Genomic DNA, 25,829 nt, shown 5'->3' with positions numbered 1-25,829 from the left:
TTTCTCCCTGCAGCCCAACCCAAACTATTCCATGGCATGCGGCCTCGGAACCCAGAGCAGAGCGTTTGTAAATACCTGGAGGATTTGGCTCCACTGGCAGCACTTTTCCCAACCCAGCCAAGCTAAAGGAGAGGGGAGGCTCCAAAAGAGACCGGTTTTCCCTGAGTTTTCCTAGAGAAAAGGGCTCTGGGAAGGCAGGAGGGCTGGAGGCACCGGGCACACCCCTGCCTGTCCCAGCGGATCTGCTCCTTCCTCGGCACAGGGCGGGACCTCTCGCCTGCCTGAGCAATTCTTTTCAAACTCTGGCTCCTGCATTTCTGCAGAGAAATTCACCACCTGGTTCAGCTCGTCCATTATTCCTTCCAGCTCCTCTTTGCCGCGTCGGGGCGGGCATTGAGGAGGTGGAATTTATCCCGGAACGTGTCCCATTGTTTTCTTCTCTGGCCATTGACTCGGCCAACATCTGCTCCCGTTAACCCTCGCTGGCCCCACAACTCCGGTGATCCTTTATGACTCCAGAGCACTTGGCATTGTGTCGGCAACAGCCGAGGTGTCCCGAGAGAAGAAAACCCTCCTTTTGCTGGGGTGGAATGGGATTTGTGCGCTGAAACCCATCCTGGATAGCTCAGCAATAAGCAACAATCACGGGAGGTAAATCAAAGTGTTTTCTCCCTAAAAAACATTTTCCACACACTCATGTCATGAAACCTGGTGGGTTCAGCTCCCCTTCCCTGCCAGGCTCTTGGGAATCACCTCAAACACTGCAAGATTAATCGGTTTTATCTGTTCTGCTGTGGGTTTTTTTTTTCTACTTTTGGGCATGAATTGCTTTTCACCCACTGCTCTGCCACAGGGGCTTCATTGCAAGCAGCGTGGATACCTATGGATCCCATATGGCTCCTCTGGGAAAGAGCTCCATGATAAATACTGGAAATAGGCACGGAGCAGATGGGAGGGAAGGGGCACCAGTTCTAACAGCAAAATCCTCACTGCCTTCGCACGGTAACAAGTCCTGGGATGTGGGAAGGAATATATTAGGAAGGACAAGAGGTGTTTTGAGAGATGCAGCTGCACTTTGCATGCGGTTCTGGTCCCCTTCCCACTGTGGAGAGAAGAAGAGAGGATTTGACGTTTCATTTATAAGGCATTTCGGGCTCTGCGGCTCCTGAAGAGCCGGGAGGGAAGTGCCACAGGGAGGGAAACGTGACAGCGCAGACAAAAGGAGCCTGAGCGGCGGCTCCGCTCGCATACAAATGCAGCCAGGTAGGAACACCTCCAGGAGCTGCCCCGGGCCGGGCAGCCCCCTCGGCCGGCGGAATGGGCTCTCACAAGGCCTGTGACCCAGGGGCCAGGTCGGGGCCAGGCTCTCTCCCGGAGGAATTCCCTGCGGCCGCACCGGCACCGGGGCAGGGAGCGGCTCTGCGCTCCCCGGGAGCGGAGCGGGGCTCCCAGCCCCCTGAAAGGCTGGGAGAACAAAAGCGAAGCGATCTGGACTCTTAAAAGAAGCTTTCAGCCCCAGCTTCTGCAGGACGGAAGGCATCCAAGGGAAGCAGAGAGGCAGCTCCTTCCAGCGAGCCGCGGCAAGGCAGGGGCGGCACCGGCGGGGCCCGGGGAACGCCAGAGACCCCGAGCTGGGCTGGAGAGCAGGATGGGGAATTTCAGAGCTAACACACACACAGACATCGGGAATAAGGGCAGAAGGGCGGCCGCAGTGCCTCGGCCAAACCCTCACCCTGCCCATCTTCCCTACAGGAATCGTTCTGTGGGAAGGCGAGGGAGCACCGAGGGATCACCTCTCGTGTTCCCGCTGCTTTCTTCCCAGGAATCTGCAGCTCAGGGGCTTCCCCAGATGGCGACAGCCCTGCTTTCCACAGCTTGTCCCCTTCTCCCACAGAACCCACTCCCAAGCCCACACAGTCCCTCGATGCTCCACGCCTCCGAGGAGCTGAACCCCGGCAGCGCCTCCGTGCCTCGTTCCCTGCTCTTATCACATCGTGGGATGCCCCCTAATGCTCACAGCGCAGCATCCCGGCCTCCAGCAGCGTCTCAGCACGTCCCTGGCTCCAGAACCTGCTCTGCAGTCCCCCTGGCACATCCCTGGCTCCAAAACCTGCTCTCCAGTCCCCCTGGCACATCCCTGGCTCCAGAACCTGCTCTCCAGTCCCCCTGGCACATCCCTGGCTCCAAAACCTGCTCCCCAGTCCCCCTGGCACATCCCTGGCTCCAGAATCCTCTCTCCAGTCTCCCTGGCACATCCCTGGCTCCAGAATCCTCTCTCCAGTCCCCCTGGCACATCCCTGGCTCCAGAATCCTCTCTCCAGTCCCCCTGGCACATCCCAGGCTCCAGAATCCTCTCTCCAGTCCCCCTGGCACATCCCTGGCTCCAGAATCCTCTCTCCAGTCCCCCTGGCACATCCCTGGCTCCAGAATCCTCTCTCCAGCTCCAGCATAACTCTCAGCAGGGCAATCCCTGCTTCCATGATGAAACTCATGATGAAAGGTTACAAAAGCTTTGCTGGAGCAAATGGACGGGTGGATTAAGTGCCAAAAAACTCAAATTCACGCTCAGAGGCAAAAAATGACACCAAAGAATGTGGATTTTGGTGGCTATGGGCTGTAAATTTGCTGTTACTGCAGATCATTTTTAGGTGCCCAGTGGATGTTCAGCACTTGCCAAATGTGCTGATAATGAAACAGGAAACAGTGAGAGAGTAACAGACCCTTGCAAATACCCCAAATAATGTCCCAAAGTGTCCCAGATGCTTCCCAGATGGATTCAATCTGCCACAGGAGCGCAGGGGTTTGGAAAGGGGCACCCTGTGACCAGGGGTCAGGGGTGACCAGTGCCACCAAGCCAGCTGGGGCCAGCACTGGTGCTGGGAGCGGGGAGCCAGACCCAGCGTGCCCTTCGTGGACAACGGGATGGGGATCCAACCCTGTTAATGAACAATGGGATGGGGATCCAGCCCTGTGAACTAACGATGGGATGGGGATCCAACCCCATTAACTGATGGGATGGGGATCCAACCCCATGAACTAACAATGGGATGGGGATCCAACCCCATGAACTAACAATGGGATGGGGATCCAACCCCGTTAACTAACAATGGGATGGGGATCCAGCCCTGTGAACTAAAAATGGGATGGGGATCCAGCCCCGTTAACTAACAATGGGATGGGGATCCAGCCCTGTGAACTAACAATGGGATGGGGATCCAACCCCGTTAACTGATGGGATGGGGATCCAACCCCGTTAACTAACAATGGGATGGGGATCCAGCCCTGTTAACTAACAATGGGATGGGGATCCAGCCCCGTTAACTAACAATGGGATGGGGATCCAGCCCTGTGAACTAACAATGGGATGGGGATCCAACCCCGTTAACTGATGGGATGGGGATCCAACCCCGTGAACTAACAATGGGATGGGGATCCAGCCCTGTGAACTAAAAATGGGATGGGGATTCAGCCCCGTTAACTAACGATGGGATGGGGATCCAGCCCTGTGAACTAAAAATGGGATGGGGATCCAACCCCATTAACGAACGATGGGATGGGGATCCAGCCCCATTAACTAAAAATGGGATGGGGATCCAGCCCCATTAACAAATGATGGGATGGGGATCCAACGCTGTGAACTAACAATGGGATGGGGATCCAGCCCCGTTAACTAACAATGGGATGGGGATCCAACCCCGTTAACTTATGGGATGGGGATCCAGACCTGTTAACTGATGGGATGGGGATCCAGCCCCATTAACTAACAATGGGATGGGGATCCAGCTCCGTTAACTCATGATGGGATGGGGATCCAGTTCCGTTAATTATGACGGGATAAGGATCCAGCCTCATTAATTATGATGGGATGAGGATCCAGCCCCATGAACTAATGATGGGATGAAGATCCTGTCCCATTAATTATGATGGGATGAGGATCCAGCCCCATTTGGCATTTTAATTCACCACACAGGTGAGGATCCAGCCGCTTTAATTGACGGTGGGATGCGGGCCCAGCCCCATTATTTGGTGCTCCAGCCCCGTTAATTGCCCATCCAGCTCCATTAATTGCCGATCCCCCCGTTAATTACCGATCCCCCCGTTAATTGCCCATCCAGCCCCGTTAATTACCGATCCCCCCGTTAATTACCGATCCCCCCGTTAATTGCCCATCCAGCCCCGTTAATTACCGATCCCCCCGTTAATTACCGATCCCCCCGTTAATTGCCCATCCAGCCCCGTTAATTACCAATCCCCCCCGTTAATTGCCCATCCAGCTCCGTTAATTACCGATCCCCCCGTTAATTGCCCATCCAGCCCCGTTAATTACCGATCCCCCCGTTAATTACCGATCCCCCCGTTAATTGCCCATCCAGCCCCGTTAATTACTGATCCCCCCGTTAATTACCGATCCCCCCGTTAATTACCCATCCAGCCCCGTTAATTGCCCATCCAGCCCCGTTAATTACCGATCGCCCCCGTTAATTACCGATCCCCCCCGTTAATTACCGATCCCCCCGTTAATTGCCCATCCAGCCCCGTTAATTACCGATCCCCCCCGTTAATTACCGATCCCCCCGTTAATTGCCCGCGCTCCCGGGTCCCTAGGGGGCGCCACTGGCGGCTCCGGCCGCACCCCGCCAGCAGGGGGCGCCACCCGCGCGGCGCATGCGCGGCCCCGCGGCGCTTCCCGCCCCGCGCGGCCCCTCAGCGCCGCCCGCCATGTTCGCGGAGCTGAACGAGCTGCTCGGGGCCTCCCCGGAGCGCCCGGACGCGGTGAGAGGGCGCTGAGAGGGCGGGAGGGACGGCCCCGGGCCGCCGGGAGCGGCGGGGCACGCTGGGAGGAGCACGGCCTTCGCAGACGGAGGCGGCGGCTGCGGCCGGTCCCAGAGCTGAGCCGCCTTCGGCCCTTCCATCTCCCGTTCCCGGCTTCCCGTCTCCTCTCACGGCTCTGGCTCCAGCATCCGCCGCCGAGAAGCGGCCGAGCTCTGTTCCCGCGGTGTGTCTGTGCTCCCGTGCGGGGAATAAACACAGAACTGGGCGTTTAACCCGCTGGCGGGCACTGCTCCGGACCGGGGAGCTGTTCTAGAGATACTTGCCATTTAGGGCACTAAATTAACTAATGTGGCTTTTTTTTGTGATAATGAAGTCACGCAGGAACTAAACAGGCTCGCTCTCTGTGAGAGCTGTGCAGGTAAAATGTCAGCCGTGGAATCCCAGAGTGGTTTGGGCTGGAAGGAGCCTTGAAGTTCATCCAGTCCTGCCTCCTATCCTGTGCTGGGACACCTTCCTCCATCCCAGGCTGCTCCAGGCCCCGTCCAGCCAGGCCTTGGATGCTTCAGGGATCCAGAAACAGCCACAGCTGCTCTGGGAATTTTATTCTAGGACTTGCCCGCCCTCCCAGCCAGGAATTCCCAATTCCCAATCTCCCATCCAGCCCTGCCCTCTGGCAGTGGGAGCCATTCCCTGTGTCCTGTCCCTCCCTGCCTTGTCCCCAGTCCCTCTCCAGCTCTCCTGGAGCCCCTTTAGGCCCTGCAAGGGGCTCTGAGCTCTGCCTGGAGCAGCTCCTCTGTTTTCCATCCCTCCATCCCCCAGCCTTTGCTCGTTCTGGGGATTGTCCTGACCCACGTGCAGCACCTTGCACTTGGCCTTGTTGGACCTCCTGAGGTTGCCATGGACCCGCTCCATCAGCTTCTCCAGGTCCCTCTGGATGCCCCATCCCGTCCCTCTGGCGTGTGATCACACCACCAGCTCAGTGTCATCAATAATTATTAATAAGTTACCCGTGTGCTGCTCCACGTTTCTCCTGACAGTTACGAGCCTAGATAATAAAAGCAAGTTTGGGGTGATAATTTATTTTACAAGTCTGGGTTTCCCCCTTTGTCTCCAGTTTCCCCCTTGCCCTACTACCAGCTTGTGATGGGAATCAAGCTTTCTCCTTGATCTGGAAGGATTCTGAGGTCATTGCTTGTCAGGCTGGCTGGAGTGGGGCAGTGCTGGTCTGACGGGCAAACAGTACTGAGGGGGATTTGGGCTGGTGCCCTTGAGAGTGCCTCAGAGCAGATCAGGTGGAGGTGTTGGCTGAGGCTCGGTGGTAGTAAGGGATAGTCTGAGTGTGCAAAGTCCCAAAGCCCTGTGGTTCCTGTGGGTTGGTGTTGGGTTTTTAATGCCCGTGAAGCACTACGGGATGAGTGCTTGGTGGAGTTTGTGCTCTAAGGTGTGTTTGGTGGTGGAGCTCTGGGATGAGTGGGAATGTGGTCATCCACGAGCTTGGTTCTGAGGCAAGGAGCTCACCTTGGTGTGAGCAGGAAATTCCACAGAGCAAAAACCCAAGTTTGGCCTCAGGATCCTGGGTTTGGACTTGGCAGCCAGAGCAGGAGCCGACCACGGCCTCGTCTGTGTGAGGAATTCCTTGGACTGGGTTGGCCCTTCCCATCCCGCCACACGCGGCGGGTTCAGCTCTGTCCGGGGGTCACGGCTCTGTCCGGGGGTCACGGCTCTGTCCGGGGGTCACGGCTCTGTCCGGGTGACACGGCTCTGTCCAGGGGTCACAGCTCTGTCCGGGTGTCACGGCTCTGTCCGGGGGTCACGGCTCTGTCCAGGTGTCACGGCTCTGTCCAGGTGTCACGGCTCTGTCCAGGTGACACAGCTCTGTCCAGGGGTCACAGCTCTGTCCAGGGGTCACAGCTCTGTCCAGGTGACACGGCTCTGTCCAGGGGTCACAGCTCTGTCCAGGTGACACAGCTCTGTCCAGGGGTCACAGCTCTGTCCAGGGGTCACAGCTCTGTCCGGGTGACACAGCTCTGTCCAGGGGTCACAGCTCTGTCCAGGTGACACAGCTCTGTCCAGGGGTCACGGCTCTGTCCGGGGGTCATGGCTCTGTCCAGGGGTCACAGCTCTGTCCGGGTGTCACGGCTCTGTCCGGGGGTCACAGCAGCGTGGCTGGCTGCCAGCGAGTGGTGTCCCCAGTGCTGGAGTGGGGGACTGACTTCCTGCCATACTCGTGGTGTTAGAGCTGGTTTACTCTGGTAGTAAGTGATGGGTAGGTGTGTGTGCGAGTCCCCTCAGCAGCGCCAGTCCCTGGAGAGTGCTGGGATCCCCAGCCTAGCTCGGAGTCCTGCTGTAGCACTATCAGCCCTTTGCAGACCTGACCTTCCCGGCGCTGCCATCCCGATTCCTGCAGCTCCACGGCTGGGCCCTGCCGCTTCCCGGGCTGACAGGCGCTGTCCCCGCAGGGCTGCTGGGTACAAGGAGCTGCTGCCAGTGTGGCTGTGTCACCGTGGGGTTGTGACACCCACTGCTGCCCCCGCCGAGGGATTTCGGCAGTTCCTAACAAGTACCTGCAGCTTCTGCCTCACAGCCTGCAGGTGCTGAGCGTGTGAGGGCACAGCATGGACAAGAAGGGGCTGGGGTTCATGGAGGAGATGATACAGGAAGGCTTTGCCTTTGGAACAGCACGACACCGTGTGCTTGGAGTGACAAATCCCAGCGTGCCAGCACAGCCCCTGGCAGCCAGCTGGCAGGGAGGGCACTCGGGGAGCGCTCGGCCTGCTCTTCCCTGGGGAAAAGGGGAGCTGGAGGGGCTGGAGTTGCAGAAGATAAACCCCTGGTCTGGGTTTGAGCTGCTTGAGCACAAGTCTCCTCCATGGAGGGCACGTCTTGGGGCAGTGTCCCTGTCGCTGCAGTGGCCATTGAGGCATAACCCTTTTTCAGGGGAAAGAGCTCTCACTCCAGCTGAGGGAGAGCAGCTTCCCTGCCCTGGCCTCTGCTTTGCATTCCCTGCAGTCATGTTCAATGTTTGCGTTCCATTCGCTCTGCTTTAGGCACCGGGGAGTTTGTTCTGATGGATGGCTTGGGAATTGCCTCTGCGGAGAGGGCTCGTTGCTGTGAAAGGCTTTTTCTGTTCTGGGAGTAGAAAAACCTCCCACTTTGATAAGTTCTTTGTGTTTCCAAGCAGCTCGTCTATGATTTGTATTGATTAAAGAAACATCCTGACTAAGATTTTAATGGAAACAAACACCTTGATGAGGCTGGGGCTGATAATGAGTGAGCGCTAATGAACCGAATTAATTTCCTGCCTGATCAAAACAAGGTTTATACCTTGTGCTGAGAGCTCTGCTGCACCACAGAATTTTGGTGATAAGGTTTTCTACCCCAAAGGTGGAATGTTGGAGGTAAACCTGGAAGGGAGGACGGGGAAGGCTGTTTGGGCACAGGAGGAGCAGCAGCTCTAGGGGTGCTGACATTTGAAACACACTGGCAGTGCTGGCTGTGGCAGGGGGAGAAGGGCTGGGAACGGAGTGAGTGAGTGGCTGGTGTTCCCCTGCCACTGGGAGAAGAAAGATGCCTGTGAATTGGAGGAGAGGGCACAAAGCTGGGAGGTGGAAACCGCCCAGAAGCCCCTTGGTGGTGTCCAGCACCAGAGGCTCCGGCTGTGGCGGCACTGGGAACGCCGTGCTGCACGTCTGTCGTTGCCAGGGGAGGGGGTGGCACCTGGTGGGCACAGACCTGGGGGTCCAGCTGGGCTCGCAGGTGAGCACAAGGGTTTTTAGCTGGTGGGCATGTGGGGACGTGGTTCAGTGGTGAGCTTGGCCGTGCTGGGTTAATGGTTGAGCTGGGTTAATGGTTGGACCTGATGGGCTCAGAGGGCTTTTCCAGCCTTAGCGATGCTGTGGTTCAGATGCCTCCCCGTGGGCTGTGTCCGGAGGAAGTGCTGGCTTCCCTTTGTGAACAGGCAGCTGGAGCTCAGCTTGTCCACTTCTTCCTCTGAGTAGAATTCCTGCAGCTGGAGCCAGCATCTTGTCTACCAAGAGCAGTTTGTGACCTCACCTTACTCTGTTGTTTTGCTTCTTCTTTTCCAGGGTAAATTCACACTGCTGCGAGACACCCGGACAGATGGCAGCTTCCTGGTGCACCACTTCCTCTCCTTCTACCTCAGAGGTGGGTCAGCAGCAGCACTCCTGAGGCAGGGACACCTCGGAGGTTCCCTCAGGGTTGCTCCGTGAGCAGAGGGCAGTTCTGCAGAGTGTGAGTTATCCTTGGATAAACACAAAGCTTTGGGGTTAGGATTTATGGATCCCAGTCCTGACTTGTTCCTGGGACTCCTCTGGATCCTTGGGTACATCCCATAATTCTGCGCCTTGTTTCATCAGGGATTGTGGTGATGGTTGTAAATCACACAGGCTCTGACAGGGAGGTGTTCACTGCAATTCCCTCACTGCAGCCATTTTTATGATGTAATTACACATATCAGGACCAATTAACAACAGATAAGCTCACAGTGAGTCAAGAAATAAACAGATCCTGGCAAGGTGGCTAATTACTTTCCTGGGAGCAGTTTCCCCTGTGAGTAACCTCCTGGCCCCTGCAGAGCAGGCACTGGACTCAGGGACTCCTCCAGCTTTCTGCTGGCACAGGCACCAGCCCAGCAACTCTGGTGCTGTCAGGCCTGAAAGGGAGCTCAGAGTGCTGGGCAGGGCATGGGATGAGGACACTGTGCCCCCAGAGCTGCCACTGCCTCAACTGGGGCTTCACCCTGCTTTGAAATATTTTTTACTTAATGGAACAGAGGGAAACCGAAGGAAATCCCATGGAAAGTGGGTTGGTAACAGTGTGAATGGTTCAAAGAGACCTGCCAGACACTGCCTCGGGCTCTGCTGATGTCCTGCCCTGCAGCACTGCCCTGGGAGTCCAGAGCTGCCTGTGTGCCTGGGAAAAGCCTTCCATCCCTGGTGGGTGGGCAGCCCTGTGTCATTAATGACAGCCCCGGGCAGCCCTGGGACATTAATGTGTCTCAGGACAGGTGTGCTGGCTGTCACCTGCCCCTCTCCAGCCCAGGGCCTGGGTGCAGTTATTCCCTGTTTGCAGCACCCCCATGTTGTCCACTTGGTGCCCAAAAGCTTTGGGAGATCTGAAGGTTCATCTGGGGCCATTGACTTGTTCTACTTGAAATCCACATCCAACAAACATGGTTATGTTCATACCCAAACTGTGTTCCAAAATCACTTTTTATTTAGGTGTCTGACACAATTCCCTGTTCTGTGTTTTTCCAGTCAAGGTCGCTTGCCCTGTGAGAGCCAAAATGGGAATTTTTGGCATGTCTGTGGTTTCACTAGTTCAGTGTCACAGCTGGCCCTTGGCCTTCTTACTGTAACGCCAGCAAATAGGATCAGGAGGTGCCAGGCTGGCCTGGCACGAGACAGAAAAGGGGCCTTACACTTTTTAAAGTCAACTATTTCCTTCTTTCCCTCTCTTTTTTAAACTAACACTTTCACTAATTCAGATATCCTCTAGAAGGGTGGAAATTGAAAGCAAAGGAGGGTTTGTGTAGACCTGCATCACTTCAAGGTCCTTCCAGACAGATGTGTGGCCTGGCTGCTGTGATTTATGAGCTTTGATAATGTCAGCTGCAAAGTGGAACTGCTAATGTGTGCTTTTGTCCCTCCCCAGCTGGCTGCAAGGTTTGCTTTGTGGCCCTGCTCCAGTCCTTCAGCCACTACAACATCGTGGCGCAGAAGCTGGTGAGTCTCTTGGCATAGGTTCATTGTTACAGGTCCAGGTAGTTTCTGTTGGGTGGGAAAGAATGGGAATGGGGAGCAGGAATTGTGTGTGAGCAAATGTTTCCAGGTCTTGATGGGGACAGTCAGGATTGGTGCTCCTGTGATGGGGATAAAGAGCACTTTGGGGCAAAAACCTGCAGGTGAGGTGCCCCATGGGCTCTGCCCTGCCAAGAGCTGGATGGCTGCTTGCTTTGTTCTTAGAAGTGTTTTCTGGGGATCAGCGTTCCCCAAACAGGCACAGACTGGTAGATGGAGGTTCCTTAATCCCCTGGAGAGGAAAATGCTGTGGTGTCAGTGTTCCCAGGACCCCTGCACCCCTGCTCCTGAGGTGACTTTGTCCCCTGTCCTCTGGTACCTGTTGGGATGGAGGGCTGAGTCACAAGGACACCTGTGTGCCTCCTTTGGCCTCTGGGCTGAGCCATGCCTTTGAGCTCTGTGAGGAGCCACAGGTAATTTCCTAGGGATTTCCTTCCCACGGTGAGTTGGACAAGGATTATGTGTACTCTGAAATGAGGAATCGGAGACAAAGCAGGCAGGGTAATTCTGCGTGTCAGCATGTTGTCTGAGCTCCAAACTGCTTCACTCAGCTCTTTGTACAGCACTCCAAGGTGAAATGCTCCAGGTGGGAAGTGCAGGTGACCTTCCAGGGCTGAAGGGATGAGGGCTTGCAGTGCTCCTCCCTCCTCTGGTTCTGCTGTGAATCCTGCTCATAAAGACACCCAGGTGTTGAGGAACCAGGTATTGTATTCCCCAGTGTAAACATGGTGCTGCTAAACAACTGCATTTTATTTACTGCTCAGTTTTTACCTGATCAGTGGCCCGGGGTCCATGCAGTGGGCTGAGCAAATGAGGCGTTCCCCCACGGAGCTGTAACTCAAGGTGTGATTCCCCTGCAGAGCAGATCCCCCTGGCCGAACAAACCACCCCCCAGGAGCACAGAGCTGTCCTGGCCTTTGTGGTGCAGGGAGGAGGAAATTGTGGAGGGAACTTGAGTGGGGCAGGAAATGGGGCCCAGCAACCGGTGTGGGGGGGAAATGCAGCTGTTAAATACGGGATCCTTGCCTGCTCCTGAAGCCAGCGTGTTCCCTAGTGCCGAGATTTCCCGGTGTACTTAGTGGGAGCTGCTGGCATCTCCCTGCCTGGGAGGCTGAGGAGGCAGAGCGTGAGGATTAGCTGGAGCACACGTGCGATGCAAATGGGGGCGATTTGCTGTCTGATACTTGAACAAAAGGTGGCTGCCACAAAGGAGGTGATAAGCGTGGCTCAGAAGCACTGAGCTGCTTTCAGCTCTGAGTCACGCTTGCAGTGCAGCTTCATAGGTGCCCCTGTGGTCCTTGCTGTGAATTCCTCCCAAGCTCTGAGGAGCTGGAGGTCGCAACATCAGTTATTTATATCCAAGTTTCCATCACATCTCTTTGCTTTAATCCTTCTTTGCAAAGAAGAACATGTCAGGCTCAGAAAAGGTGGTTTTTGGCCAGGTAGTTTCACTCTTAAATTTGCTTGAGAACTTGCTGCTGTTGATTTTTACTGGAGAGCAGTAATGGTGTGGCCACAGGCACAGGGCAGCGTCCATCCCCTGTGCTGGCACTGCTGAGGCACCTCCAGTCCTGGGGGCAATTTTGTGGTCCCCAGGTACAGGACAGAGTGTGTCCAGGGAAGGGAATGGAGCTGGGAAGGCTCTGGAGGTGGGGCTGAGGGAGCTGGAAAGGGGCTCAGCCTGGAGAAGAAGAGGCTCAGGGGGGACCTTGTGGCTCTGCACAATTCCCTGTCAGGAGGGGACAGCTAGAGGGGCTCTGGCTCTGCTCCCAGGGAGCAGGGACCTCAAGGGTTGCCAGGGGAGGTTCAGGTTGGATATTGGGAAAATTCCTTCCCCAAAAGGATTGTCCAGCCCTGGCACAGCTGCTCAGGGCCATGGTGGAGTCCCCGTTGGTGAAGGGATTTAAAATCCTTGTGGAGGTGGCCTTGGCAGTGCTGGGGGAATGGCTGGACTGGATGGACTCAGAGGACTTTTCCAGCCTCAGTGGTTCTGCAACTGTGATTATGCCTGCACATGGAAGAGCTTCAGAACTGAGCAATGCCCCAGTTTCTGTGGGAGCAGGGCAGTCCCAGGCCCAGGAGGAGGCTCCTGGAGTCAGGGTGGATTGTACAGTTACACTTGTAGCACTGATGTGTGGTGATAAAGTGAATATTTATACACAGCTGAAGTGATGTTTCCAGGGACTTGCTGCTTTCCCAGTGTACCAGGTGTTACAAGTCCCAAACCGCTTCCTTATGTGTTAGCTAAATGCAGGGATGTATCTTTACTTGCAGGAAAAAACTTCCCTGGCTTTTTTTGTGCCTGTGTCCTCTTTCCCTGAGGACCCACGCTTCATTTTAAGGCACAGTCAATGTTACTGGCCCTGACCTTGCAGAGAACATGCAGGGCTATATCAGGACAAACAGCAGCAGGGCACCCTGCCAGGTTGGTGTTCCCAGCCTCACTTGTACAAAGTTTGTTTTGTTTTACAGGGAAACCAGATTTGTCCCCATTTGATGCCCATCTCCTGTCCCCTGCTCCAAGCTCACAGCTTGGAGGACGTGGTGTGGCCTGATCACTGATGGCCACACTTTGTCCCACAGCTGTGTTTGCTGATGAGCTCATTCCCCCTGCTTTGCACACTCCATTCCTTCTGTCCCTCAGATATTTTGCTTTCCCGTGTGGAATGGCCAGCGGTGAGCGGCAGCTCTGCTTTGAGGGGCTGTCACTGCTGGCAGGCCGGGGGGGCACCACGCTCCAGCAGCTCCCCAGAGGGACAGGAGCAGCTGAGCTGCTGCTGCAGGAGCATTCCTGGGCTGGGTCGATGGCTGACAGCGTGCCAGAGATAATGTCCTGTGCTCCAGGGTAATGGAGCAGGATGCTGGCTCACAGTGAAAGCCTTCAGGCTCTTTGGGTGCTGGGCACTGCCGCGGGGATATCAGCCCTGTCTGTGCACTCAGGAAGGTGCCACTGGCCATTTGCAGCACTTATCCCACTTTTCCAAGCTGTCTGATGCTTCCAGAGGTCCTGCTTGGTGAGCTGCCAGCAGGGAGACAGGCAGAGGTTTGCTGTGGCAGGTGACTGCAGTGGATGAGTTTAGGTCTCTCTGGGACCTGTTCTCCTGCTGGAAAATGAATCTGGACTTGCTGGGTCTGTGCCATGGCGCTGGGGGGGCTGAATTCTTGGTCTGACATACAGCACCCTGTCCCTGGCTGCTGTGGCCCTTCTCTGTCTCCCAGGCAGCCCCTGGTGTCACAGCACTGAAGGAGAGGACACTTCTTGCGGATCTGGGGTACAGAGAGTTTGTGTGTGCAGGAAGAAATGGCTGAAGCAAAGGTAAAATCAGTTGCTGAATTATTGGTATTAATAGTGAATTTAGTCACAGCATTTCTGCAAGTTCCCAGTCCTATGGACTGCAGAAATCCCTGAGGGAATGAGGTTTGTGAGGCTTCAGTGCAGCCCAGCCCTTCTTTATGGCGTGGCAGGTATTTATTTGCTGGCTGTCCCCTGCTCCTCACCTGCCACATAAAGGTGGTTCTGTCCTTGGCTAGGAAGTTTTCCATCGTGTGTGCTCAGAATTGCCCAATAATGCTGCTATTTCTGAAGCTGTTACTGAGGGGTAGTGCCCAAAAAAATCTATTGCTTTATAGGGGGAGTCTGAAGAGGGAGTGAGCATTCAGGCATACATTCCTTCCCAGCTGAGTAGAAGGAAAATAGAGGAAGCATTCTTCTCAGGCAGCAGGATTCCCAGGGTCGGGAGTCCAAGCAGCTTCCTTTTAAAGCAGGGAACAGATGCCAGCAGATGGGAGTTCAGTCAGGCCTCAGATTATTCTTAATATCCTTGCTACAAAGTGATAGTGCTACAAAATTGAGCCTAGGAAGATAATCATGGAATAGTTTGGGTTGGAAGACACCTGAAAAGGTCACCTAGTCCAATCCTGCAGGAAATAATTGTACTGCACGTGGTCATGGAATCATTGAGGTTGGCAAGCCCTCAAGGATCATTGCATCCACCTGTCCCCCAGCACTGCTAAGGCCACCACTAACCCAAGTGCCACATCCACAAGGCTTTTAAATCCCCCCAGGGATGGTGACTCCTCCAGTGCCCTAGGCAGCCCCTTCCAATGCCTGAGAATAAACTGTGGAGAGCGAGAAGATCCCTCTGAGCCTCCTCCTGTCCTGGCTGAGCCCCTCCAGCTCCTTCAGCCCTTGACAGGGCTTGCAGCAACCTCGTCCAGTGGAAGGTGTGCCTGCAGAGGAATGGAACTGGATGATCTTTAAACATCCCTCCAACCCAAACCTTTCTAGAATTCTGTGATCTCCAGCTGGAGTCTTCTCCATGTCTGCTGCAGCTGTGGGATGTCTCCGTTGGAGCTGGGCGTTCCCAGCACGTGGAGCTGGACGTTCCCAGCACGTGGCTCTCGATCAGCCTCAGCAGCAGGCAGGGCTGCGAGCCAGCCGAGTTTGAGTCTGAGTGGCAGCCCCAGGCGTTTGTCGCGGTCCTCCTCCTCCCCCAAGTGGAGTCAGGGCTGCTTCCCGTGGGAGCCCTGGCTGCCCTCTCCCAGGTGTTGTGCAAGTGTCGGGATGCCAAGCCCACGGCGCTCTCCGGATCCAAGCCGTGCCAGGCTCAGCTGCGTGGGCTGTGCCAGGAGCCCTCATTGCCACAGCCGTGATCTGGAGATAGTGGAAAACAAAAGTTTTCACCACCCACGGAGGGAGGTGAAGGAATTGCTCACAGCAGGCCCTTGGAGAAGCCTGGGCCACTCTCCCCCTGCCTCTGCACACCAAGCTGGCTTCCCAGAAGGAATTCCAGGGTGTTTGAGCCCCCAAATCACAGTGTGTTTTTGTTATCTCCTGGCAAAGTACAGAAGAGTGAATATGCCACCAGTGACTGTAACAGAAGTGTCCATTTCATCCCTGAAGCACTGACATTATAAGCACATTCAGATAAGATTTGATTCAAATAAGAATGAAAGTTTGGCTGTTGACCCACATGGTTCTGTGTGCACCATTTTCCATAAGTGTTCACTTTGAAACCTGATGTTTTCCTCTCTCAAGGGAGTCAGTCTGGCAGCTGCCAAGGAGCGGGGACAGCTTGTCTTCCTGGAGGGCCTCAAGTCCTGCCTTGACCTCCTGTTTGGGGAGGAGGAGCAGCCAGGACAGCCCAGTCCTCTGCAGTTTCTGAGGTGAGCTTGAGCATGGAGTGTTCCCCCTCACATCTGCTGCCACCAAGAGCACCACCCAAGGTCCAGGACTGGCTCCTGCTGCCCTTTGCACTCCCCTCCAAGGCCCAAGGGTTCAGCTGGACACCAAGTGAAGGGAAATGCCAGCATTGTGCACATCCCCCCCCCAAGAGTACTGGCCTGTCCCTTGCTGCTGCTCAGGGGGGAATCCTGTCCTGCTTTCCAGAATTTTAGGGGAACTTCCACCACCATTCTCATTGCCAAGCATGTCACAGGTCTAGAAGAACATTTATTTCAGCACTCCACACATTTGTGTCAAATGAAACCCCAGCTAAGTGGTTTTATTCCCTTTTTCATATTTTTTGAGTTTTATTCTTATCCAAGAGAACAGTGCTGCTTTATCCATGCTGGCTTTTGGGTTTATTCTCATGTCATTTTCTCCATGTTCCCTGGGAAGCTCAGAAGAGGCCAAACACTTCCCCAGCAGTGTCCAGGGCCAGGTTGGACAGGGCTTGGAGCAACCTGGGATAGTGGGAGGTGTCCTTGCCATGGCAGAGAGGTGGCACTGGATGGGCTTTGAGTTTCCTTCCCACCCAAACCATTCCACAATCCAGGAGGGTTTCACCACACGCAGGTATAAAGGAGCAGGGGCAGAAGGGCAGTGAGATGCTGACTGTCACAGCACTGGGGACAGCAGGGAGGGGACAGGCTGGTGATCCCCACTCTGGGTCAGTGGGTGAGGAGGGGGACACACAGTGCCAAGCCCCTGACACCTCCTTCGTGTCTTCCAGCGGGAGCACCTGTGACCTGCGAGCCTTGTTTGACTTTGTCCGGGTGTCCCTGAGCGCCGCTGATTCCTGGAAAGGCCCCGTGCTGCTGGTGGATGACCTCAGTGTCCTGCTGAGCCTGGGGGCTGCGCCGGTGGCCGTGCTGGACTTCATCCACTACTGCCGCGTGTGCGTGTGCTGCCAGCTGAAGGTACTGCTCCCCTGGGCTCTGGCTGTGCACAGAGCCTCCAGAGCAAAGCCTGCCTTCATTTTCTCTCTCCAGCTGATCATGCCCAAGTTTCTGAAAGGCTGTGGCTGTCCATTGCTCTGGGGCTGCTTTTGGGAGTGGTGTGGGTCCCTGAGTACCTGTGCAGGCTCCTGTTCAGCTGGATTCCTGGGAGATGCTGCCCAGAGAAGGGTTCTGTGCGTCTCTGATGTATGAACAGGGATTTGAGATGTAAAATGGTGGTTTTTGGAGCTCCTGGCTCTCCAAAGATCCTGACTCACAACCCTGTGTGGGAAGGCAGGGGTGGAAACGGGTCATGTGAGGGGCTGGTGAGTCTCACAGGGGACAGAAATGAAGGGCCCCTACTCCCACCACCCTCCAGCGTGGCTGGTCTCCAAGGTGGGGTGATGATCTACAGAGATCTCCCAGCCATGTGGGGACTCCTGAGAGCAGCACAGCCAGAAGTGTTCACAGTCACATCCAAACTCTGCCATCACAGGCAGCATTCCCTCCCTGGGCGCTTCCCTGCAGGAGTGAGGAATGAGCCAGTGGTGTCGGGTGTTGTCACCCTGCACTTCACACGGTGCAGGGTGTTGGGCTGTACGTGCTGACAGGGGATGATCTGCTTGCAGAGAATATTTACCTCCAAAGAGCTAAAAAAGATGATAAACCCTGCTAACACTTTGCTATTTCTGTCTGAGGTGTTCTGAAGCTTTAAAGTACATTTTAATTGATTGAGAATTTGTGTTATTTTAAGTCACTGGTGCTTGCATGGGCTGAGGCAGTCTCTTGAGGTGGATGTTAATAGAGTCGGTGTGTTGGGGAGGTGTTTGCTCCCTGTCAGAGTTGTGAGGATGTGAGCATTGCTGCAGCCCTTTGGCCACCTCTTTATTTACCTGCTCTGAATTCAGTCAGTGCCATCTGCCCAGCCTGACAGACTGGTTCAGCCACTGTCTCCTCACAAAGGCCAGAGGTATTTTTAGACCTCATGTTACATGTATGTGTGTGTGCACAATGTACAGTGAGCTCTTCAGTGTTTGTATGTCACAAAATGGCCTGTGTTGGAAGGGACCATAAGGATCATGTGTGCTGTGGGCAGGGACACCTCTGGTTTGGGTCCAGAGCTGGAGGCAGCTCTGCAGGGCGGGGGGTCTCACCTGAGTGGGGCAGAATCCCCCCTCCTCTGCTGCCCACACTGAGGATCAGCCAGGGTATGGGGGTTTCTGGCTGGGGGCATGAGCTCCCTCTCCATTAGCAGCTGCTGGTCATTTTCCCAGTGGAATTCAGACCAAGCTGGAGCTTAGATGGGGTGTTTGTGAAAACTCCTGTTGCAACCCCCTCCCATCCTTCCCCTAAAGGATTAGGCCCAGCCAGGGGCTCATCCCTGCCTGCTGCTCCCGTTCCAGGGCAACGTGGTGGTGCTGGTTCACAGCAACGAGGATTCGGAAGATGAGGAGAACGAACTGGTTGTGAACTCCCTGTGTCATCACAGCGACCTCATCCTGTGGGCAGAGGGGCTGGCCACCGGCTTCTGCAAGGATGTTCACGGGCAGGTGAGGCACAGCAGAGCGTGGACAGGTGGCACATGTCCCTGCCACCTACAACACCTCAGGGTTGTGGGAGACAGCCCAGGCTGCAGTGTGCTTAGGGAGTAATCCCGTGGGCACCAGGATGTGCTGGAGCACCCAGCTGTCACTTGCTTCCGCGGGGATATTCAGAGACATCCTGCCACCTGGGACTCCCCACCTCTGGAAGCTTTCCAGGGTTTATACAGCAGCTGCAGTGCAGGCTTCTCCCACGCCAGGGTGAGGGAAAACTTTGCTGGGAAGTTTCCCCAAACGGTGCATCTGAGCCTGTGGTGATCTCTGCAGGGCTGGGAGGGTGCTGACACTTGTGTGATCCCTCATCAGGGGCTGCCACCAAAGGCACAGGGACAGGCAGCTGCTGATGCATTGTTTATCAGTGACGCCCCTTCCCTGCAGGCCAGCCAGAGGCATGAGGGGCAAGGATGCTCTGGGCAGCCAAAGGGACAATGTTCCTGTTCCTTTCCCTTTGCAGATCAAGATAATCAAGAGATTGTCCTTGCGGCAGGCGGCGGAGCAGGATCTGGTGCAGATCTACCAGTACAAGATCCAGGACAGGAACGTCACCTTTTTCGCACGGGGGCTGTCGGCTGCAGTCCTGTGACAGCGCAGAGCCCGGCAGTGTCAGTCCCTGCCTCTGCAGAAGCACCACCAGCACCTCTGAGGAGCAGCACAGCCAACTGACCCGGGAGGGAAGCTCAGACACACCTGGCAGTGGTGCCAACGTGGGATCAGCCTGCCTGGGGCCTGCTGCATCCCTTTGTCCTCCCACCCCGTTCCCAACACGCTCAGGCCAAGAAAGGGAGCAAGAACTTGCAAGAATGGCCCTTAGAGCATGTAAATACAGGCAGGGGGTGCCCTGCAGGCTGGGTGTGCCTCGCCTCACCCTTTCCGGTGTGTTGGGCACAGCGTGGCAGTGCCAGGCACTGCACGGAGGGAGCACCCCTCCCTCCCGCTGGCACGGGAGGAGATGACACACAGCGGGTGGAGCAGGGATGGTCCAGGAGCCTGGCGCAATCCTCTCCTTGCTCCCAGCTCTGGCTGGCAGAGATTTGCCCAGCTCCCAGCTTCCATGCAGTTGGAAAATCCACAGCTCGTGTATAGCCCTCACCTGGCTGTGCTGAGACCTGGGTGCTGCTGTGCTTTATCCCCTGCGGCTTCCCAAGCTCATCCTGGGCTTTGTGCTTGGATAAACCCCTCTGGGAGCCTGTCTCAGCCACTGCTTCCTCATCCCAACCCTGACTAGCAGTTACGTGACCTGTCTGTGCCGAAGCAGGTTTTTTATTAATAATCCGTAATTTTAGTGAGATAAGGGTACAGTGATTGAGTAACCGCGGATCTCTGGGTGGGAACTGCTCCCCGCCTGCTCCTTGGCAGGGAGCAGGAATGGGCATCTCCCAAGCCTGGATGAGGACAGGGCCTTCCCCGTGGCTGCAGGGACAACCCTGGGAGCAGAGCTCAGGCTTGGAGGTCTCCTGGGAGCTGCTCCTGCTGGGATATCACATTTCTCCTGGGGGATCAAAACATCCCACACACTTGTGAGAGTCCAGAGCAGCCTGCCAGGTCCTTGCAGCTCCAGAGCTGGGATAGCAGCTCTGTCAGTGGGACAGATTCCCAATTTTCCACGTAGACTCAGTGACCCATCCCAAGCTGGTTTGGGAAAGTGCCCTTTGCCTTAGAGTTTTGGGAGCCCTGGCAAGCTCGGGGCTGTGGCTGCTGATCAGTGGCAGCCCAGGGAAGCCAGGCAGGCTCCAGGGATTGTGGCGAAGCCACAAGCAGGGAGAGGAGTCAGGCCACGTGTTTGCTGCGGGATCACTCGTCCCTGGTGTCCCCTGGGTCTCGGTGCTCTGCTGTGGCAGTGCCCAGTGCCACTGCTGCTGTCCCAGTGTGCTGGCAGCGCCCAGGGGTCAGTGCACTGTCACAATCTGCAAAGGGAGGATGAGAGGACCAGCAGCTGCTGGCACCGCAGTGGCTGAAAGTGCATCCGTGAGGGGCACAGAATGGTTTATAATTGGGGTAATACCTGTATGGTTATCCCTGCAGAGATCCCAAAGCCTGGCTCCCTGGCTCTGCCTCCCTCTTTTGAAACCAGCAGGGTCATTGTGTGACACCATGGCTGTGTGACACCATGGCTGTGTGACACACTGCTGGCTTCTGCCTGGTTCTTTCTGCCCTTAACCGGTGCCTGTATCCGAGAAATGGGCTGAGGAGCCACGTCCCCGTGCAGGGGCTGTTCCGGCATCCGAGCCCTTTGGAATGAGCCTCTCTGCCTGCACCGTGCAGTGCTGCGACCTTGGACAGGGCCACTGAGTCACAGGCCCAAAGCCAGCCCGGCCCCAGTGTCCAGCAGTGGCCTTGGCCATCAGGACACGACGGGGCAGCTGTGCAGAGCCAAGGCCAGCGGCACGGCCGTGATCCGGCCGAGGCCTCGCTGTGAGCTGACGCTGCGGGAGGGCAGCCGGAGAGTGGATGTCAGGAATGGTGCCATCGGTGGCAGCACAGGCTGGCCTTGCCCGGGGTCAGCCGCCAGCTGCGTGCTCAGGGCCGCTGCCACGGACGTGTTTGTGTGCCAGCCCGAGCTTGGGCAACGCTGAGAACTGGGGTGGGACTTGGCCTGAGGGCTCAGGACTTGGCCTGAGGGCTCGGCTCTCCATCCCCCTGGCCTCGGAGGGACCTGCAGGCAGGGGAGGTCCCACCGAGGCTGGGGCTGGTGGTCGGGGGTGCAGGGCCCTGGGAGAAGGGGACGTGTTGTATTGGGAAAACTGCAGGCAGCAGGGACTGCTGCTCTGACAGCTGCAAGAGGGGCTCTGGAAAGGCTCAGCCCCCGCAGATGAAGGAGCAGGGCATGTGTTTCACAGCATCCCACTCCGTGCTGGCAGGGGAGCAGGGGCATGGCTGGGGGAGAAGGAAAGATCCCTTGGCCCTTTGGGCACTGCTTGTCCCTTCCCGTGTGCCCGGCGCTGCCAGTGCCTGGCCCACTTCTCTTCCCGGCAACCAGAGTCACCTCTGCCCCCTGCACCGAGCCAGGGCTCCCGCTGCAAGGTCCTCCCTCCCGGTGTGCTCTGCCCCGGCATGCTCCAGGGCTCCTCATGCCCAATCCCCGCCATCGACTCCTCCGGTCCCTCCCGGGATACTCGGGACTGCCGGCGCCTGACCCGTGCACTCTCGCCATGCGCCAACGGGCCGGCTCCGCTCTCGGCCTGAGCCGCAGCGCGGCCGGTGCCCGGTTCCGCTCGCCGGGCAGGGCCCGCCGCAGGGCAGGGCAGGGCAGGGCAGGGCCCGCTCCCGGCGCCGCCGCGCCGTCCCCGCTCCACGTGCTCCCGCCGCTTCCGGGGGCGTGACCGGTGGAAAGAGGGTGTGTGGCTCGAGGCGTGGTTATGCAAATAAGGACGTGCGTCGCGCCGCGTGGGCGTGGCCATGCAAATAAAGCCCGTACTGGGGACTAACTGCGCTCTTGGGGCGTGGCCACGCCGACGGCGGGGGGCGTGGCCGGCGTGCGGCGCTGCGCGCGCGCGGTCGGGGCCCGGCGGCAGCGGGGGGAGGGCGGGAGGGGGAGGGAGAAACCGGGCCGGGAACGGGCGGAAAAGCTCGGGATTAACGCGGCTCCGGAGCCAATAGAGCCCACAACGTCCTACATCAGAAAAGAAAAAAAAAAAGGCCGGAAAAACCCTCCCACCACGGAGCACGAGAGCCGCGGCTGCTGGGAGGTCAAAGGGCGGAGGTGAGGAAGGAGCCGCTTCCCGGTGAGGTGAGGAGGGACCGGGGCGGGCGGGGGCCGCGCGGTCGGGTGTGGAAATGACCCCTCACCGGCCCTCCCCTGCCTCAGTTTCCCCTCGCGGCGGGGCCCGGGGCCGCGCGCCTGCCCTCCCGCCGCCCCTGTTTGGGTGAAATTTGTAAGGAATACGTTCGGGGAAGGATGGGAGCGCGGAGCGGGGTGTTCCGCGGGGTTTGCCGCTGCCGGACGGGTTTCCTGCCGTGGCTCTCCGGGACCTGGCGCGGCGCTGCCGGTCCCTGCCCTCGGGATGATCACCTGCCTCTGGAATCTGGCCGGTATTCCCGAGCCGGCAGAGAGCGGGAGGAACTTCTGGGGCCTCAGAGGTGCGAGGAGGGGTCGGTGGGCTCTGCTGCAGGATGAGGAGAAAGCGTTCTGTGGGAAAGGAGGAAAACGATGGGATATCGCAGGGGGAAGGGAGGGACAGGAGCGAAACACTCCTCGGGGTTTGTAGGGGGCAGCGAGCCCGTCGGCGCCGGCGGGGGTGCTGCTCTGGCTCCCTGGGGACCTGCCTCGGTGCTCCCCGCGGTTCCCTCGCCCCCCGCACCTCGCCGAGCTTCGGGGTTTGGTCACCATTTCGGAGTCGGCTTCCTCGTGCGAGTCGGAGTGAACAGCTTTACGTTACCTTTAGCGCGACCAGCCACGGGCTTTTGGAATGCTGAGGCAGCCGTGGGGCTGCGTTTGGGAGAATCCCGAGGAGAGGACTCCGGGAAGGTTTTGGCCTTAGTGCCAGAATTTCCTGAATGCAGCATGCACGTGCTTTTCCGGGCTGTTGAAAGGCAAACCGAGTTTCTTTTCACTCGAGGGGCAGAGATGAGGCGTGAGCTCCCTCTCTGTGAAACCAGAGCTGTGAGGGCAGGACGAGGGCGGTAAATTTGGGATTACACGAGCTGTTGTGTAATGCAGAAAGGAGATTAGCTGCCTGGGACTGGGAAGAGAGGAGAACACCCCGGGATGTTCCCTGAACGTGTGGCACAGCTCCGTGTTTCCAGGTACAGCTTGGCACGGTTTGTTTTTCCAATCATGATTCAAATACAGCATCCCAAAAGAGCCACGAACAATCAGGGGTTGTCTCAGGAGCACTAAAATAGTATTTTAAGTGTCAGAATCCTATGATGAATGAATTAGTCAGGCTCTCACTGAGTTACTCAACACTGTTTTCACTCAGGGGGTTGCTGGGCCTGTCTGGCGTCAGAGCTTGGATCATTATGCACCAAAAACGCCTTTTTTTTCCCCCCCTCTCTGATGAGAATTTAAAAAGTAGAACAGGTACAACTTGAGGAACAAAAATAGCATTACCTGCCTGCGGTGGAATGTAGTCGGTGAGGAGCAGCAGCACAGCACTTCCAGCAGGTCCTGAGTCCTGGGAATCCTTTCCAGGCCAGGCAGCTGCACCCTGCTCCCCTCTCACAGGAGACCCCAGGGAGCTCTGGGGACATGGGGCACAGTCCCTGTGCTGGGGGCACAGTCCCTGTGCTGGGGGCACGGAGGCACCGCTGGCACTCGGCACAGGGGGCTCCTGAGACTGGAAGGAGGTGTGGAAGCAGCTTTCCTTGGCTCTAATGTCTGTGATTACAGTTCCTTTGGATCCCTTTCCCCACCTTGTGCAGTGCATTAAGGGTGAGAAAGGAAAGCTGGAGGAGCGCTGAGCAGTGGTGGTGCAGATGCTGTTCCCATGTCTGGGAGTGTTATTGCTCACATCCCAGGGCAGGGAGGAACAGGGACCTGAGGGTGGCTGTCTTGGAGGGAATCTTTTAATTCATGTCCTCAGGTGAAGACCCAGCCCCAAAGGCTCAGCACAGCCTTGGCCTTTTGGCATAACTGGGAAAAAGTGAAGTTCTCCTCCCAGGAAATGAGTGGTTTCAGCTGGAGTGAGAGCGTGGTGAGCAGTGGAGAGGGGAGCAGGGTTGCAGTTCTTAAATCTGAATTAATTGTATGGAGCATTGTGATAAAGGAATAATAGTTGGTTTGTTTACAAAGGACAATGTCCGAGTCAGGCTTGGGGACTTGCTGCCTCACAGAGGAGTTTTGGGATCCTTTCTCCATCTGGGAGAAAGAGTGCAGTGATTTCCTGAGCCTGGCTTCCTAACTGGTGATGATCAGAGAGGAGAATGTTCAGCTGTGTGTGGTGCTGGGGATGCCCTGCTCGGGGCTGGGAGCCCTGGCAGTTGGTGTGTTCAGCCTTGCCCGCTGCTCCTGCTGTGACCCAGAACCCGTGGAAAACCAATCCCAGGCAGGTGCGTCACCTTACAGGTGCTGTGTCCCTCTGGGGGCCCTTTGCAAGCCCCAAAGGCCTGGCAGTGCAGACTCCTGAGCCAGGGAAAACTGTCCTGAGCAACACTCTGGGGGTCATTTCTGAGGGAACCATGCAGGGGAATACCTGCTCAGAGTTCTGTCTACATTTTTGCTTTTTATTTCATGGGTTCATGGTCAGAACCGTGGGGTTTCTCTCCCTTTTGTCATCCTGCCCATCGTGCCTGTGAGGGGATCCCTGGTAAGTACACGAGTGACCCCAGAATTGCAGAGGCCAGGGTGGAAGCACGGCTGAAGCTCTGGCTGGCTCTGCGTGGAAACGAGAACGTGTTCCCCAGAGAGCCAAGGGCACGCTTCTGGTTTCCTGCCAAATCCAGGGCTTGTGGAAACCCTTCACTTTGCAGGAACCCAGTGGTGCTGCACCCCCAGCCCTCCCTCTGCAATGGGAGCACTCTTGGTTTATGTCTCCACAACGTATTTTCCAGGGAAATGGTAGTGCCTAACGGATAAACTCTGTCTGACCCAGCTCTAGTTACAGTAGGTCAGGAAACTCCTGCCAGTGATAGCTGGGCTTTGCTGCAGGGACGTTTCATGCTACTCAGGAGTCATTTCTGAGGGGGTTTTGGAGGGATTTTCTTCTAAGAGGCAGATGGGCCCCATATGGGCTGTGGGTCTGGAAAACGCAGAATTCTGCTTGGAGGGTTTACAGGGATGTGGTTTACCTGGGAAGGGTTTGGGGAAGCTGCTGTCTGCTCCTGGGGCTGGAGCAGGGACCTGACACAGCAGGGCTGGGAAAGGAGCTCCAGTTCCTTCCATGGGCAGTGTTTACCCATCCTGGGCACTCCTGAAGGTGTTCCTGTCCTCTTTAACTGCCCCTGCCTGTCAAACTGTGGGGCGAAGCACGGAAGCATCTGTCGTGGCACATCCCTTAAAAAGAGTTGCAGAGAAGGTGCAGTTCAGGCATCCAGACATGAATTTGAACTTTGAGTTTGTCTGTTTCAGAAATAAGCACCAAACCATACAGACAGGATGTGTGTGCCTACATTAAACAGGCTGGTTTGGGTTTTATTTCCTAATATTGGTCACTAACCATCCGTGCTGATTTCTGTTCTGAAGGAGAGGTTTGAGCCAGGAAATGTCCTCTGCAGGGAGAGGAGCCCAGCCCTGGAGAAAGAAACTGTGCTCAGTTCAGATCCTGGTTTGCTGAGGTGGAAGATAACTGAGGAAAAGAGTGAAGCTCCACTGGCTTCCTGGGGATGGTGAATGGCTCCTGGTGCTTCCCAGGCAAACTCTGCCTCACAAAAGCAGAGCTGGAGCTGGGCAGAAATCGTTGAAGCGCTGATTTATCGGTGCTTTCAGCACCCCTGCAGTCAGGCTGATTCAGACCCAGAGGTGTTTCTGTTCCTCCTTTGAAGAGCAGCGAGGCCACAAAGGGAGGATTAAGATAAAAATCAAACCTGGCTGTCAGAGGGC

At 56.5% G+C, this 25,829-nt stretch overlaps 2 protein-coding genes across 4 annotated transcripts in view; both read left to right on the top strand.

The window, feature by feature from the left end:
• Positions 1-4,674: 4,674 nt before the first annotated feature.
• Positions 4,675-19,662, top strand: ELP6 (elongator acetyltransferase complex subunit 6). 2 transcript variants are annotated; one of them, XM_053994660.1, is made up of 7 exons: positions 4,675-4,773; positions 8,859-8,937; positions 10,447-10,517; positions 15,631-15,758; positions 16,547-16,733; positions 18,155-18,301; positions 18,807-19,662. In XM_053994660.1, exons 1-7 carry the CDS (start codon positions 4,720-4,722, stop codon positions 18,933-18,935), a joined length of 795 nt encoding a protein of 264 aa, XP_053850635.1. In that variant the 5' UTR covers positions 4,675-4,719; the 3' UTR covers positions 18,936-19,662. The 2 variants fall into 2 exon arrangements, with proteins under 2 accessions (XP_053850635.1, XP_053850644.1); XM_053994669.1 differs by lacking the exons at positions 4,675-4,773; positions 8,859-8,937; positions 10,447-10,517 and adding an exon at positions 13,786-13,908.
• Positions 19,663-21,895: 2,233 nt separating this feature from the next.
• SCAP (SREBF chaperone) overlaps positions 21,896-25,829 on the top strand; it is a 56,538-nt gene continuing 52,604 nt past the window's right edge. The window contains exon 1 of one of the 2 annotated variants that reach the window (XM_053984995.1): positions 21,896-22,052. The gene's annotated coding sequence lies outside the window, so the exon portion shown is untranslated. Of the gene's footprint in view, positions 22,080-25,829 lie in introns of both variants that reach the window. The other variant, XM_053984988.1, reaches the window with a different exon arrangement.

The sequence above is a fragment of the Vidua macroura genome, chromosome 1, assembly GCF_024509145.1.
Source record: "Vidua macroura isolate BioBank_ID:100142 chromosome 1, ASM2450914v1, whole genome shotgun sequence".
NCBI lineage: Eukaryota > Metazoa > Chordata > Aves > Passeriformes > Viduidae > Vidua > Vidua macroura.
The sequence above is the reverse complement of the archived record's forward strand: the minus strand, read 5'-3'. Positions and strand labels throughout refer to the sequence as shown.